The 17,864-nt window shown below is 29.2% G+C and overlaps 2 protein-coding genes across 2 annotated transcripts; one reads left to right on the top strand and one right to left on the bottom strand.

Moving 5' to 3' along the window:
• Positions 1 to 915: 915 nt before the first annotated feature.
• Positions 916 to 2,393, bottom strand: LOC113873389. The gene is made up of 3 exons (XM_027511488.1): positions 2,346 to 2,393; positions 2,097 to 2,243; positions 916 to 1,184 (listed from the first exon to the last, which is right to left on the bottom strand). The coding sequence occupies exons 2-3, from the start codon at positions 2,223 to 2,225 to the stop codon at positions 1,083 to 1,085; spliced, it is 231 nt and encodes a 76-aa protein (XP_027367289.1). The 5' UTR covers positions 2,226 to 2,243; positions 2,346 to 2,393; the 3' UTR covers positions 916 to 1,082.
• Positions 2,394 to 15,331: 12,938 nt separating this feature from the next.
• Positions 15,332 to 16,965, top strand: LOC113872098 (CBL-interacting serine/threonine-protein kinase 4-like). The gene has a single exon (XM_027509364.1). It carries the CDS (start codon positions 15,357 to 15,359, stop codon positions 16,641 to 16,643), a length of 1,287 nt encoding a protein of 428 aa, XP_027365165.1. The 5' UTR covers positions 15,332 to 15,356; the 3' UTR covers positions 16,644 to 16,965.
• The last annotated feature ends 899 nt before the right edge of the window (positions 16,966 to 17,864 follow it).

Here is a 17,864-nt window from a genome sequence, read left to right as displayed (position 1 = left end):
AAGACTTTCCTCGCTCCCTTCAAGAGTGAACGAAACACAAAACTCTTACCACTGATTCCTGGGCATTCCTTACTATTATTTATATTAGGAGAGTTAAAAAACAAAAGCGTAGCAACGTACGATCATTTTCAACATAGTATCATTCTCATTCAATTCAATTCAAAATCTACAACCATTTTCCAGTAGAACGATGGGGACAAGGAAGAACCAAAACAAGTGGAGTGTGATGAAGGTACTTAGAGTGTAGTGACGACTTTAAGCAAATCAATGTTTCCAAAGAAAGTTTCGTTTTTATTTCAAGAATTCTATCTTTCAAAAGACAACGCAGTTTCAAAAAATTTCGTTGGGAAAAACAAATAGTGAAGTTCCAGGGAAGTTAATTGCAGTTGAACATGTTAACCTGCTACACTGAACACATTTTCTTATGCAGTGCGTTTTACTAAAGTATCTGTCGTTCATGACTCCCTGCAAACAGACAATTGATTTGTCGTGTGATGACGAAATTATTAATGTTGACTCGTTTGCTTTACACCATACTCGTTTCTCAAGAGGAAGTTTCATCAGAAAAAGACCAAAAACACTAAAAGATACCAACACATGTCCGCTGCACCTTATCAATCACAGGCTCGAATAATTTTCAGATTAGTACCGAATATGGACATTATATTTTACATCACTTTTTCGGCTAGTCCTATTTTATTTTTTCGCACCGCTTTCAAATTTGAATACTTAGAAGAATGTTTAGTACGTTCCTAAATTCAAATTCTAAAAATGATGTAAAAAGAATGACTAGAACAACAAGGGAACCATAACTAGAACATCACATTCTTGTTTTAAGTGTAGTCGAGCTGGTTTCATACCCTTGATTGTGTACAAAAATAACATCAACCACTCAACAAGAAAATATGAATAAAAGCTATAAGATCGCCACAAGCATTTCTTTTTCTTCTTTAGAGTAGTTTGAAAAAACATATTTATTTTGATTTAGAGTAGTTTAGAATTCATTATTTTATTACACATAACAATAAACATATTTACTGTATAACCAGTGATACTAGTACACAACCACACCACAGGGAGCATCAGGCATTGTTCCTTTTCCGAGCCAGCTCCCGTGCCCTCTCCCTTAGTTCCTCCGGTGATGGCGGCCTCGGTGCCTCCGGCGGATATTCAACGTACGACCTCTGTAAAACGATAAGAAGAAAATGTAATTTAGAAGACAGTAACAGATCATAGATAATAACAATTTCAAAATGACTGCATTCACGATCAGAAAGACAAGGAATTCGAAGCCATTAAGTAAACAAAATTTAGCTATATATCAGAAAATTAGGACTTCATTCATAAAAATTTAGCAATCAAAATTTAACTCCAACAACTAATCAACTGTATGTAACTTACTGAATTCTAGCAGTACAATTCAATAACATCTCTAGTTATTATACTTTACTCGCTTAGGAGTACTGAGGAAAAAACTAAAACATTCTTCCTAATACACATTCACTTGTTGGTTAAAATTTATTAAAAATTACAATAATATAAGTAAGAATCATTAAATTAAGGGCAGAACCCACACAGTTTTTTTAATTTTTAAATAAATTTTAAGAAACAATAAGAAATTTGTTTGAGAGAATGTGGTAAAAATGTACTACTAACATTGGATAACTGTCTCTAGACTCAAGCAAAGAGATAAACTTATCAATATATACTTAAAAGTATAAAAATTATGTAATAAAATGAATTAAAGTTCTTCCATGAGTTGATTTTAATTTACCTCAAGAAATTCTATTCCCTTTTCCATGGTGACAAAATTTTATTCATTTTTCATATTAATTTATTTTTGGGCAAAATTGATGGGAAAATGGTTCCATTTGACTTTCTTAGCATAGCATCCAAAGGGATCTATTAGATGAGCAATGATTTTGAAGGTTGTAAAAAAATATCAAAGTGAAAAGATAGGAAGTCCTGAATGAACAGAAATTGTGAAGATTGGAAGCAAAAGAGAGGAAGGCAAGCAATTAAAAAAGGGAATGGATTTAGAAATGAAATGAAATAAATTGAATATCTGAATCTGAATGAAATAAGGGGAGAAATACGTTTCCCATGAACTTGCGGAGGTTGTGGGTGTTGTTGGCGAAAGCGTACATAAGAACGATGGGAACGGTGACGTAAACCCCAAACTTGGCGATCTCTAGAATCCCTTTCGAAGTTCCCAGAGATGACATCTTTCCTTTCCTATTATCCTATCAGCATTCACAAGAGTTAGTTTACTTCAGCAAGCACCGTATTCATATGAGTAAAGAGAGTTTATCTAAATTCTTCACCTTTGCTATCACAAATTCTACCTGAATCAAAAGATCACACAACAGGAGCAGCAGTGGCGGTGCATGGAATGAAAGTTACAGCTAAATGGATTGGGCTTATGCATTTCCATTTGTTGGGTTGGATCCTCTTATTTCAATAATATCCAATAAGTATAATATGCTTTTTATGATTTATTTTAATTTATTAATATTTGTATATTACACAGAGAATTCAATAATTTTATTTAAAATCAATGTACATTTTGAGGTTCACAACATATTGTATTGATTTTGTTCCTTTTTAGAAGAAATATAGTGCACTCAGCTCAACAAATAATTGAATAAGCTATATAAGACCTTGGGAAGAAACTATCCACATTCAAATAGGTAATCCATGAAAGAAAACCAAGATTTTCTTTTCTTCTCAGTTAAAGGTTATTTAACAATAAACTGAATTTTTCATTAATGTTGAGTAGCCATTTGCATGTGTTCCTTGTTTTGTTGGCAAATGTAAAAGCATCGGTTTAATTATTCTGCTAAAAGAACACCTTATTCTAACCAATGAGTTAAATAAGTATGCATTGTTTTAAAGGATGATAACTTCAATCTACAAGGTAGGTTTAAAAAGTCACTTTTAACGTGATATGGTCAAGCAAGTTATTGAAATTAATAAAACTATTAGCGAGTTTCTTACTTACAGTTTTGTCAAGTCTAATAGTAGATGTTTCTAAACATCCCATGGCATAATATGAAATGAGTTTGAGTAGAATTTATATGATTAATGATGTTGGTCGTCATTTAAATTATGTTATCATAGTGATAAATAATTAAACCATGAAGTGGAAAAATAAAACCATGATATTTGCTTTCTACAGAGAAATAATATGTATATGCGCATGAGAAAAAATAGAATCCAAGGATTTTCTACTAATTAAAAAGACAAAATAAGAAAAAAGTAACAAAACAAAGAGGCATCTATTGGTGGGAGGATCAAAATTAAATAACACAATAATATGAATTGCTTTAAAAAGTTTATTGTTAGCAAGTGACTATACATTTTAGACTTGAGTTATGCAAGAGTCTTTGAATCTGAATACTAAATATTTTGTATTGTATTATACATATTTATATATACAAACATATATATATACACAAATACAAAGATAATATACTTACTTCCTAAAGTTTGAGAATTAGAATCAACCAACTAAAAAGAAAAAAAATGCTAAGGAAGAAAAATAATAATTTTCTTAAATTCAAATTTAATTGATTAGATCCAACTCATATCCAATTTTTTTTGGTTTTGTAGATTAAATATCTGGTCTTTCAAAAATCTGGATTTGTAAAATCAATTGGGCTTCAGTTACAGTTTGGGCTTTCAAAATTGAATTTTTTGAACTGAAACTTATTAAAACTTATAAAATTTTAGGAGTCTCATTTTTAATTTAATAAGTTTCACTTTTAATTTTGTAATTTTTAATAAATTTTAACAAATAAAAGAAAGTGCATTACTCACAAAAAAAAAAAAAAAGAATTAAAGTAAAGGCAACTTGTTGTTATACATATCCAACCATCCCAACCATGGCAAGATATGATGAAATGCCAAACCCATCTCAGGCTTAATGTAGGCAACCTTGCATTTTTAATAGGTTGATTTCTTTTGACTTGCTAATCACATAATACAAACTCTAACTATTGTCAAGGCTTTAATTCTAAGGAAATAATAAAGGAATACAACAAAATTGAATTTAAACAACATCTCAGTAGCAAGTAGTTCAGGCTAATTATGCAATTAGTTGAATAATTAATTTTCATATTTTTACCTTTTTAAATCTAATATAAGATGGAGTTGATAGACTTTAAAATTATCTATAAGTAACGAAACTCACATGTTAAAGGTGAGTTTGTGTTTGTTTTTTCAATATTTACAAGTAAAACTTGGATCAAGATTTTTTATGTCAAAGCCCCCCGCCTACATCTTATTGAACGATCAAAATAACATAAAACTGAAATATGATAAAAAAAATTAAAATATTAAGAAAAACAAAGTTCAGTAAATAATATAAGAAATAAATTAAATGAATCCCAACAAATTAAGACATATTTCATTTTTTTTAGAGCGGTTAGGATTTGCATAAGCCATGAGAACTAACATAGCATCAGATTTTACAGTCTCAACAACATGCATCCATGAAATATTGAAAACACATATTTCTTTTAATCCTTTTTATAAGAAATAATTCTCATTCCTTTTTTTATATATAAATATAAGAAATTAGTACACATTTTTAGGTGTATTAATTGTTCAATTCTTTTTATACTTTTATTTATTGTGAGATTTGTGTTAATAAGACTTACATATTTTTTATATAAATTAATATATTTATTCATTTAATATATGAGTTATTAATTTGACCATTTATTCTATGGATATTTTTTGGAATAAACTATAAATTTTTTTATATGTGACTTTTTTTTGTCTTAATGAGTTAATTATTTATTTATTATAAATAATATTAGTGGAAGTGTCATGAACATTCATCCCTTGAATTTATCCTTTAATTATTGAAGATAGACAAATAAGTAATTAAGTTCAACCATCATTGAATCTCCCTACTAAAACTGCATAAAAATAAAGAAAAATTGTGTAACAAATCATGTGTAATATAAATTAAACATTTTACCCAGACAAAATGTCAATATAGGTTTAAGATCACAGAACACGAAATATTTAACTCAAATGTTAGTATGTATCAAGCAAACTTTTTCAATATTGTACTTGTAACATAGAAAAATCTAACAAATAAACGTATTTTGATTCAATGGATAAAAATAAAGAATGTGTGCATTTCTCTTAAATTTTATTTATTCTAAAAAAGAAAATTGTGAACAAAATACTCTTATTATTGGTTAAAATTTATTGAAAATCATAAATTGATGTAGATTTCACTTCTAGTTTAATGTGTCTTGCGTATAATTTTTATTTTTAATAAATTTTAATCAATAATTAAGGCTTCGAGTTAATTTTTGGAGAGAATAAGAAGAAAGGAGAAGACTTATGTAATTATTATCATTATTTTGGAGTTTTTAGATAAGAGTGGAGAGTTTATAATCGTTACAAAACTTTCCTAATTATGTGTTTTATGTTCTCCCAATTTGGTAAATTAACCTTCTTTTGTACATAATTGAATTGATTTGGATCACTTTTGCTATTTGAGTTTTGGAAGCCTTAATTCAATTATCTCAACATAACACATATTTTGACATTATTTAGTATTTGGGTTATAACTTGAGTTTTAAACTTTGTTTTAATGTGATTTTTGCTTTGAAAGAAAGCTAAGAGATAGACTTACAATTCTCATGAAGAAATTAGAGGCTAAATCTTAACATTTAAAGTTAAAATTTAGCCTAGATCATAAGTGAAAGGAGACAAACACAGATTATGACAAAAACATACAATGTTCAAGCCAAATATTGGTCCATAAATATCCAATTGGACTCATTCTAGTAGCATTTGAAAACTAACATTCAGAGTCTTAATCCACCTTCAAGCTACAAAGTCAGATGAACACAAATTCTAGGTCAAAATGAAGGAGTAAGTTATGCATTCATTTTAAGAAATGTGATTATCATTTACGATATCTCTTTCTTTTACTTAGAGTATCTTTTTAATTCCCAAATTCTATGCAATTTGATTTTCTGGATTTGTGTTAGGATTACTTATTATTAGGATTAGGTTAGGATTTTATTAGTTTGATTACTTTCCATTTTTTAAGTTTTAAAAATTCAAAACCTATGAAAGGGGAAAAAGAAGAAGGATAATAGGAGTTTCTTTTTTCTTTGTGTCTTCTTTCAAGTTCCTTAACTTTGGATTTTCGTGCTCTTTCATCTATGAAAGAATAATTTTTGTTATCTAATTTAAAAATCAAGAAAATACAACATACTTGAGAATTAATTTGCAATGTAACACCCCCCATTTTTTATATTTATTAATTTTATTTTATATAATAATTGTTAATGTATGTTGTTTAAAATTAGGAGAGCTGTAAGTGTGTGAGTTGCAGGATCTCTTGTTGTAGCAAGATGTGTCTCACTATAACAAAAAATGAGCGTCACAATTAGGCTTTCTGACACTCTCTTGCTGGAGCGAGAATGTTCTTATTGTAGCTAGAATGACAGACAGCAAAAAAAAATTTTATTTGACTTTTTGCTACAGTGAGAGAAAGACTCACTGTAGCGAGAATGACGCGAGTTGAGGAGTATTTAAGGGTTTTTAAATTGAGAAAGTTGGATTATAATTCAAGTTATAACCTTTCTTCTTTTTTTCCTGTGGCCTCTCTCCTTTTTTTCTTAGAAAATTCTTGAAAAGCTCTAATCTTTCCTTTGATCCAAGCTTGGGAGTTCACTTTTCTTACTCTTTGGTAAGTTCTTGAAGCTTGATTCTCTATTCCTTGGTTATTTTCTTGTTTTTTCTCCTCTAAATAAGATCTCTTATGATATTTAGGAAGAACTCAACCTTTTGAGCAAGATCTTCTCAAAATTCTTCACTAAACTTCCATTTCAAGGTAAAAAGAGCTCTATATTGTTACTAAGAACGTAGTATATTCGTGTTCATGAAAATGTTATGATGTAATGCATGATTGTGAATATATATATGTAATTGAAGCATGTTTTTATAGTGTTTGATGATGTGCATGGTCTTTTTTTTTAGTATATATGTATAATCTAACCTAATAAATTAAAAGATATATATATATATATATATATATATATAAGAGAAGTAATCATATAATCATAATGTAAAACATTAATGTCAAGAAAAACTTAAATACAGCTTATAATTCGCATTTTATTTTATTCTTACAATTTGACATAATATATAGTTTTTGATTGAAAAGTTAATGATCCATTATTTGAATTGCGATTAGATAACTTTCATTACACTATTGATTCAAAATTAGGAAGAAAATAAAAATTAAACACAGTAAGAGAAATGAAATACGAATCAACCCCATCCCTTGCTTATTGAAATCAGCCAGGAATTTGAAGAAAAGAAAATAGCCACTCATGTTCCTCGAATCAGACTATGGGCTTTTTTTATTTGTTTTTGGTCAAAAGATTATGGGCTTAGGAGCAAACTTATTTATGGGTTCACTGACTTAAAGCCTAATATGGGCCTAGACAAGGTCAAAATTTCAATTCAACAATCTGAGACAAGTTGACCAAAAAACAAAAATGTTATACCCTCGGCGGTAGAAAGAATTTCTAAATTATATTTAATCAATAAATTATAAATTTAATTAAAATTTATTGATAGGATAAAATATTTTTTTTACATTGTAATTTAATCATAGATTTTATAATAGTTATTTTAAAGTTTGTATCTGTTATATATTTTAATTAATTAATATTGTAAAAAATTACATTAATAATACATAAGAAAATATACTTATAAATTATTTGATATATAATTCTTAAAATATTAATTTTATAACATAAAAATGCATTAACTATATATGAAATAGATATTATTTAAAATATTCAGAAAATTATATTTTCTAGCATAAAAAATTAAATAAAAATAATTTATATTATATTTAATAATCATGGTTAGCAAACTAGTGTAATTGATATACGGCTTTAGCTGAATCAAAGGGGCAAGTACCTTGGGGGTCTCCTTTTCTTTTTTGGTATTTGCCGTATGCGATACAGTTTATGCGACCTCTCACTGAAAAACAGAGAACTTTGTTTTGCATCGAATGACTCATCAACATTAAGTGGCTCGTCTTCTTGTCCATAACTAATGGAATGAGATGGACATAATATCTAATGCGCTCTTCTTATTGAGCCAACTCTGCAAACGCCTCTCATCAAATCAATCCAAGCAACATCAAACACTACCTTTGCACAAGTTGCACTTTCTTTACTGCAGATATTTTTACTCTGATGTTGAGATGTGCCTAAAAATAGACTTCCCAACTGCAGCTTGTTGCAATAATATTAATGTTAATCGAATTTGATATTTCAATTAACCTGCCTAGTTTGTCAGCAATCGGAAATAATGAATAGAGCAGTGGATATGGTAAAACAATGTTTTCCAAAATTAGATATTCACTTAATTGTATGATTTAATTAGTTTATAAGGTCATGATGATATCTCACATCTTATAAGCATGATTTTTAAAATACATAACACCTTTTACGATCACTGTTCTCCTTAAAAAAGTGGTCTCAAATAATGGTATAAATTAGTAAAAATCATATCTCTTGGTTATCCTCGTCAACACATCATTATGGCATTATTTGAATTATATTTTACTTGAGCACCTTCATGGTTATATATTATTGTAAATTATAATTTTTAGTATGATATATGCATTTATTTTAACAAACGCCATAAATTGTCAAATTTTTTAAATATGATTATAGTTAAAATAAAATATATTACAGATATTTATATTAATATTATTTATCAAATACTTCATCACAAAGTACTTTTTTAACACCGACTGCATATTTTTATCAAGTTCAATAATGATAACCTTTAACAATGTAATATATAATTACTTTGTCAATGTCCTTTGAATTCTGTATTATTTTTGTATCCTTCATTATGTTAATGTAATTATTAATCTCATAAACTATATCATCTGTAATGAAACGGTCAAATTATTATTCCTCTTAGATATTTTTTAATTTATAGAAAAAAAATTACATATAAGTTGTAATTAACTTGTTTGACTAAATAATTCATTAAGTGAATATCGACTCTATTTGTATCCAATTAATTCAATGAGTAGTTATTTATATTTTTCCATTGTCAACATATAAAAGTCATCTGTTAAAATTACTTTTCAAATAATTTTCTTCGTTTAAATAGATATTAATCATTGTCGATCTTATTTTGATACTTACAATTAGAATTATCATTTTTTTTAATTTGAAACTAATAATTCTTTGAATAATTTTTTAAAATAGAGCCGATAAAATGAGTTTTAATTAGACTAACTTCTACTCATCTAATAAAATGTAGGGCTTAAACTTTACATTTTGAATTTAAACTAAATTTAAACATTTTTAGTTTGATTTAATTAAGTCAGATGCAAGTTAAACCTACAAAAATTAAAAAAAGAAAGGACTTAAAGCAAAACGGTCATGTTCTCATTTAAGTAAATTATGCATGCCTAAACTTTTATTGAGTTCAAGTTCACTCAAACAAAAATAAAATTTAACAATTTTATTTTTATTTAAATTAAAAAGGATATAAATTTCACATTTTATTTAACTTTATAACGAGTAACATGAATCTTCTTTACATTTATTTCTCTTTTATAATTTTAATTTATGTGTCTACTTTGTAATGAAAAATACTAATCTTGTTCAATTTTTTTTCTCTTCTAGAATTTCAATTTAGATTTGGTACACTACTTAGTGTTCTTTGTTAAATTGTATTGTTTCATCTGTCTATCATTGTACAACTTATAAAATATTACAGACTAAATTAAAAATAAAATATATTTTATTTTATTATTTTAGAAGAGTCAAATCTTAATTTTATAAGGTTTTTTAACATAAATAAAATAAAAAAGATATTATGTATATGCATTGATCAAAATATATTTACAAAATTATTTTAATTTTATATATAATAAAAGTTGATTTAAATCGACTTTATTTAATTTTTTTAATTTTTAAATAAAATTAATTATAATTAAATTTTTTATTCATGCATTATGACATTAATTTTGTAGAAGTCAATTAAAGTAAATTTTTATTGCAATACATGTAAGTCGATTATAATAAATTTTTATTACTATTACTAAAGATTTTTTAGCATTACACAAGAACTTGATTTCAAAATTTTATTTAAGTAAAATCGAGCTGTTTGTCACTCATATCAATCTCCATTAATAAAATATATCACTTTTAACAATGTAATATATAGTTAATTGTATATAATAAAAGAATATCGCTTTGTTAATATCCTTTGAATTCTGTATTATTTTTTATCCTTCGTTATGTCATAAATTATATCATCTATAATGGAGTGGTCATCAATTATTATTCCTCTTAGATATATTTTAATTTATAGGAAAAAATTTACATATAAACTGTAATTAATTTGTTTGACTAAATAATCAATTGAGTGAAATTGAGTCAATATTTTTATTTAACTAATTTCATGAATAATTATTTTTTTTTCCTTTTAGTTGTTGATATTTTGTCGTTGTCAACGTATTGTCATCTTTTAAAATTACGTTTTAAATAATTTACTTTACTTAAAAAAGTATTAATTATTGTCGATCTTGTTTAGATGTTTACAATTAGTATTATCATCTCTTTTAGTTTGAAACTAATAATTTTTTAATGTGTTTATAGTTAATTTTAGCAAGTAAATAAATTCAAAAGTAATACAAGATTGAATTTTATGTCCTTTTATTGGGTTCTATAGTACGTTTTTAATGTAATTGTTTAATAATATTGTAACAAGAGCAAAAAGTAAAAATATAATAGTAAGAAGGAGAATTGTAAAACAAAATAAGGATAAAGCAACATAAAGTGTGAAAGAAAGGTGATTGCATTACAGAAATAAATTGCGAAAATACGAATGTAAACATATAACTTTCATTGATAATCAGCGTATGATTATTGATCTTACAGTTGATTCTAACTAGTTCGTAAAACTTTGGTACTGAGAGATTTTGAGTGAGTGTTTCTGTAAAACTTATAACCCCTAATGAAATGAAATTATATTTATAATTATAACACAATAACTTCCTAAAACATGTTATCCAATATAATTGTTTAAAATGTATCTTCGTAACTGCCCTTGCATGTTATTCACAATTTTTGTCACATGTTTTGATTTTCAATTATTAGTAATCATTGACAACTGTTGAAACAGCTGATGATCACTCTTGATACTTTAAATCTTCAATTTTCTTTACAGCCTTCATACTTGAGATTTTTCATATAGAAATAGCTTGACTCAATTTTGATGAGGTAACTTTTTCCACTTACTTTTGACATTTATGTACTTTGATAATTCTATTTAATTTGTCAAAACTTGTCAAAATGTCACTTATTGACTAAAATTATTTTTTTAAGTCACAACTTTCTTATGAAAACTAATAAAAAATATCTCTTTATTTTGACTAAAACGACATATTTTTCTTTGGCCATAGTTTACTTAAAAACTTGTCGAAGAACATCATTTCCTTTTATGACTAAAAATCAATGCTCTTTTAGCCACCATCTTTTCATAAAACTTCTGAAAAAAAAATCATCTCATTTTTCAAGTAAAAATTAATTTCCTTTTGGCCTTCTCCCCTTTTTACAAAAAAAATTGTCAAAAAGTAAAAATACTTAATAATCATATTATACCAATTTTTAGTTGAAATGTGTACTTAGAATATATAAGAATCCTAACTTTTTAAGAAGTATTGAACCTTTTCTCCAATTTTTTTGAGTAAAATAGCTCAAATATTAACCATACAAAAACCCTTTAGCTCAAACAAAGTATCATTATAACTTAGAAAATTTCATTATTCTCAATAGAATGATTTCTCAAAATAGTACAAATAAAATGAGTTTGTTCAATTAGACTCATCTGAACTCATCTAATAAAATGTAAGGCTTAAACTTTACATTTTGAATCTAAATTAAATTCAAATATTTTTAGTCTGATTTAATTAAGTCAATGCAAGTTAAACCAACAAAAAGTTTAAAAAAAAAAAAGACTTAAACTAAGTAAACTATCTCTATCCAAACTTCCGTTGTGTTCGAAATTCACTTAAAAAAAATATGAAAACTTGATTTAGGTGTCCACTTTGTAACGAGTAAAACTAATCTTGTTTACATTTATTTTTCTGTTCTAAAATTTTGTTAAACTTTATTTTTTCACTTGTCTCTTATTCCACAACTTATAAAATATTATAGAATAAATTAAAAGAAATATATTTTATTTTATTATTTTAGAAGAGTCAATTCTTAATTTTATAATGAGAATATTTCAAATTATTATTAAATTTGTGACAAACAATATTAATTATTATTTGATCAGAAAAATCTCATTATCGAAAAGTCAGCATTGACACAATACTACATCTTTTTATTGTAAATTGCTGAATTAAGAGGATTAAATTAATGATAAAATAAAAGAAAATTAGAGAAGCTAATCACTAATTTTGCCAAAATTATAATGCCACAACTGTAATTTTTTTTATCAAATGAGTTTTTAAAGATTTTAAACTATTATTAAATTAATTATCATTTTACATTATCACTTTAATCTTTTTGAAACAAATTTAGTGGGAATGTTACACTTTCATAAAATTGATGTGACATAATAGAATTTAAATGACTAATTTAATAATACTTGATTTCTCACACACTAATTTGGTAACAATAATTTAAAAAATAATAATGTAATGATATCAGATACGCACAAGATTCAAATTAAATTACTAACAACCAAGTTTTGCGCTGGTCCAATGAGAATCCAGGCAAGGCAGAATCAAGAACGAGAATAATTGTTATTAAATATAATCGATTAATAGAAAACAGAACAAATGTTTATGAGCAACACAAGTATGCGCGCGCCATTGACCTTGATTTCTTGTGTCGCTCCTTAATTCAGAGTGAGGGTTCTGCTCTAGAAAGTTGGTCACTTACATTTTCGTCACGTGGCATTTCTTGGGCCGTGAAATGCAAAAACAAAATCACACATGATTCGTTTTTGTAACGTAGCAATAGCTCTCCTTGGTACGTACTCAATTATAGTTAATACCAGGCAATTATAACACACACTTGTGGGACCATGTACCCCTAAACCTACCCATTTTTTGACACCTCGGCACACCTACCATTCTCTTGCACAGATTCCACACCCCTTGTTTGTGGAGTTGTGCAATTCCATTGCTATCACTTGTTTCTATCCTATGCATGCTATTGATTTTGGCCCCACGAGACTTGTTGTGATTGTGAAACTACCCCAGAGACCCTTGCCCTTTCCTCCAAGGACTTGCAGACTGCTACTCTTCTTGAGTTTGACCACCCAACCATAATATTCAGAGTACAAAAACAATAAGAAAAGAAACACCTCAAAAACCTTCTTCACCCCCACACAGACATTCACATTCTCTGAATCATTGATGGCTGTTTTTGTCGAATTAAATATACCCTTATTCCATGTGTATCAAATCAAACATTGGCACATTTAGTTATTTAATTATTACAATTAAATGTTAAAAATTGTGTACAACATGTCTAAACTAGGTATTGAATAGAATATAATTGAGTGTGTTACATGTTAGTTGTATATCTGAATGAATCTGTGAATGTTCCCGGAAATTGAAGTGAAAGCAAATTAATCAATACAGGTAGCAGAATTCATTGACCGGTGCATCTAAATAGTCCACTTGTGGAGCGATAAAGGGTTTGGTTCATTGTTTGCTTGTGTATGTGATGAGATCAGAGTGAGAAGTAAAGTAATTAATAGTGAAAGCCACTTAACCATGATGCTTTGCATATTCTAATTCCAGATTGTCACACGTTTTTAGGAAACTGGTGACATCGTTCGGAGACACTTGTTCCTCCCCAACAGAATTCAAACACCCATTAGTCATAGAAAACACGGCTCTATCAGTAAGAGGAAAAGAAATTGGCAGGTCGTAGGAAACAAATGGGTGAGATATTCGTCGTTGTTTATGTTTTCTTTGTTGTCGGCATGCGAATCGTGATTGTTATAGATATACAACTTATATAAGTCACTCTCGCTGATCAATATCTACCTTTTTTTTCATTTGGTTGAAAAAGTTTAGGTAACAACAAGCTTTGCAATTGAAAGGGGATTTGACTTTATACAGGGGTTGATTAGTTGTACACAGATTTTTCTTGGGTCGGCCGTCATATTTTCTCCTATAAATATTTTTAAAATTAATAAACTTCTTTTTTAAAATTCTAATTTCCAACTCAACTTTATATACAAGGACAAACCTAGTTCAAAGTGAAGCGAGTATCCACCGCCAAATTTGAATTTTCTAACTTTGTGGTGAAAAAATAAAGTTATTGAGTGAATTTGAGCCATCGATTTTAAATTTGATAGACAAAATTTACAATTAATGGGCAAGATTTTTCCTGTGCAAGAGTTTTCTTTATTGCCCATTGATGATGAAATCCTACCAATGTTATGGTATATTCAGTTAAAAAATTCGAATTTAAATGAATTAAAAAATTTCTTCTGATTTAAACTAACAACTTTAACTTAGTTTCCTTGGATATTTCTATCTGAGTTAAAATTACGATATATTTTAAATCCAATTAAAGATAAATTTAGTCATTTAAATTTTAACCAGCCTTGTATCATAATGAAACAAGCATGTGTTTGATTTAGCGTTAAAAAATAAATTAACGACAATTTAAATTACTTTTGAAGTTCAGGCACGAAATCACGTGCGCTAAATAAGATTTGCTTAGAAATAATTTAAGCCTCACTCGCTTGTGGACTCATCGTATTAGTCGTTTCAGTAATGTTTTAGAGGTAAGTTTTACCGTGATTCTGTATTTCATTGCTTCTATACAATAATCATCACTGTTAATATTATATTAAATATATATAATAAATAATAAAAATTAGTAATCTATTTTAAAAAATTAAATATTTTTAAATTTTTAAAATATTTAAATAATTGTCATTAATTTAAAAAATATATAAAATGTTCTTTAAAGTTATAAACGCAAGTATTATTTTTCTATTACTTCATAAAATATATATTAAATAAATTTTTATATATTTTTAAAATATAAAATATATTTAATATTTAAAAATTTATAAAAATAAAAGAGAAAAACATTAAAATTATTAAATAAAAGCCATAATCATCATGTAAAATTTTGAAGCAGTGACAGAGTGAAAGGGATTAATGCATAAACCAAAAAAAGAGAAGGGCAGAATAGGAATTGCGAGGAGCAAAACAAATTTTGAAGCGCTATATAAACCACGTTGCGCAGCCATATACTCCGTTGGTTGCTGTTGTTGTTACTCCCACAACAATGGAACCTCGCCAACCGCCGTCACCCCCGCCACGCACCATCCTCGGGAAGTACCAACTCACGCGCTTCTTAGGGCGCGGAAACTTCGCGAAGGTGTACCAGGCTCGTTCCCTGGTCGACGGTGCCACCGTGGCCGTTAAGGTCATCGACAAATCCAAAACTGTGGACGCAGCCATGGAGCCCCGCATCGTGCGCGAAATCGATGCCATGCGCCGCCTCCACCACCACCCTAATATCCTCAAAATCCACGAGGTCATGGCCACCAAAACCAAGATCTACCTCATCGTCGACTACGCAGGCGGCGGCGAGCTCTTCTCCAAGCTCTCCCGCCGTGGAAGGTTGGCGGAATCCCTGGCGCGGCGCTACTTCCAACAACTCGTCTCAGCGCTATGCTTCTGCCATCGCAACGGCGTGGCACACCGCGACCTCAAGCCGCAGAACCTCCTCCTCGACGCCGATGGCAACCTCAAGGTCTCCGACTTCGGCCTCTCGGCACTGCCGGAGCAGCTCAAGAACGGCCTCCTCCACACCGCGTGCGGCACGCCGGCGTACACAGCACCGGAGATCCTTCGCCGCTGCGGCTACGATGGTTCTAAGGCCGACGCGTGGTCCTGCGGCGTCATCCTCTACGTGCTCCTAGCCGGTCACCTTCCGTTCGACGACTCGAACATTCCGGCGATGTGCAAGAGGATTTCCCGGCGGGAATACCAGTTTCCGGCGTGGATCTCGAAAGCGGCGCGAACCCTAATTTACCAATTACTTGACCCGAACCCTAATAGGCGAATGAGATTGGAGAGTGTGGTGGAAAACGCGTGGTTTAAGAAATCGCTGAGGGAGAAGGCAGAAGAGAGCGTTTTGGAGAGTGATTTGTATAATAAGTGTTGTGACGGTTATAAATTGGGAATGAACGCGTTTGATATAATATCGATGTCGTCGGGGTTGGATTTGAGAGGGTTGTTCGAAACGACGTCAGACAAGGGGAGGAGGAGGGAGAAGAGGTTTACTTCCGATAAGAAGGTGGATGTGGTTGAGGCTAAGGTCAAAGAGGTTGGCTTGAGTTTGGGGTTTAGGGTTGAGGTTGGAAAGAATGGTGTGATTGGGTTGGGGAAAGGGAAGGTGGCTCTTGTTGTTGAGGTGTTTGAGATTGTGTCTCACTTGTTGTTGGTGGCTGTTAAAGTCGTTGATGGTGGGTTGGAGTTTGAGGAGCTTCACTGGGATCATTGGAAACTTGGCCTTCAAGATCTTGTTCTCTCTTGGCATAATAATAATGAATCATCAATCCTGTGACTCTGCTTTGATCCCCAATTTTCATTTCATTTTAGGTGTTGTGCTCATCATGGATCAGTTAGTTATGTTGGTTTGTAATGTTTATTTAGGATACAATGTGATGTTCACTTTTTGTACAGAACAAAGTTGAATCCTGGCTAATGTTATCCTTTTGGAATCAATAATTTTCGTCTCCTCTTGTTGTTGATCTACTCCTTGGCGAAAAGGGTGTTTGATTATGCAAAAAACTTTTATATCTAATTACTGTTAGAATAACTTGTTTAATATAAAAAAGCTTAAAACACCCCTTATGCAAAGAAGGTACAGGGATGTTTGGGGAGTTTTTCACAAGTACGAATTCATGTTACTGGAGAAGTATATTATGATTTTTCCATTATTTGTTAATTTTGCGTCAAGGAATATTTGATGGTAGTCATTGCTTTTTGCAATTATTGCAGACAACACAAATGAAAAGGGACAGAGCATACTTGGTGAAGGTGGGAGATGATGTCAATTATATTTGGGTCACACTGCAGTGCTTTCTTTTTTTGTTTTATACCGCCCTTCGGAAGCTTAACCCTGAATATCACTTTCGGAATTAAATTTTAAAAATATTTAATATATTTTAAAATTTTATTTTCACAAGGTTCAAAAGAAACAATTGTGTATTTAAAGAAATGAAAAAAGTAATTACCCAAAACTTATGAGACTTTAGAATGTATGGTTAAAATAAAAAAGAATTACTAGTAAAAAGTGTAGGAAATAAAACATTGCCCTTGATTTGGAATCAGATGTTAATGATATGCTCCATATTAATAAAACAAAAAAATAAGATAAAATCAAATGTTAAAATTAACTTTCTAAATAACTTGAAAGATTGGTGAAGTAGTATAATACTATGTTGCGTTCATATGTATGAGATTAATCTTTTAATTAGGAGATCCTATGTTTGAACTTTACTGTGTGAAAATTTTCTCGGATTAAAACAATCACAAATTGTGAGCGAGATTTAATTTTTTAAACTTAGAGACATCTCATGATCTTTGATTTTAAGGTAAAAAAATATATTCCAAATATAATTAAAAGGCTTTTCTATTTCTTTTCTTTATTTTTTTAATTCATTCTTACCATCATTCTTTCTTTCTCTCTTGTATTGTGTGCACACAAATTTATTTAATTTTTCTATTATTGAATCTTTTTCCTCTTAGCACCATTTTGACGCTCTAGAGAAACTCCATTATC

The sequence above is a fragment of the Abrus precatorius genome, unplaced genomic scaffold, assembly GCF_003935025.1.
Source record: "Abrus precatorius isolate BTA unplaced genomic scaffold, Abrus_2018 Scaffold7, whole genome shotgun sequence".
Lineage (NCBI taxonomy): Eukaryota > Viridiplantae > Streptophyta > Magnoliopsida > Fabales > Fabaceae > Abrus > Abrus precatorius.
Note: the sequence above shows the minus strand (reverse complement) of the source record. Positions and strands in the feature narration are given on the sequence as shown.

Coding starts and splice junctions, on each gene's coding strand:
- LOC113873389 (XM_027511488.1), bottom strand. CDS start 2,225: ATGTCATCTCTGGGAACTTCGAAAGGGATTCTAGAGATCGCCAAGTTT. Junction 1,185..2,096: donor TCCGCAAGTTCATGGGAAAC/GTATTTCTCCCC, acceptor ATCGTTTTACAG/AGGTCGTACGTTGAATATCC.
- LOC113872098 (XM_027509364.1), top strand. CDS start 15,357: ATGGAACCTCGCCAACCGCCGTCACCCCCGCCACGCACCATCCTCGGG.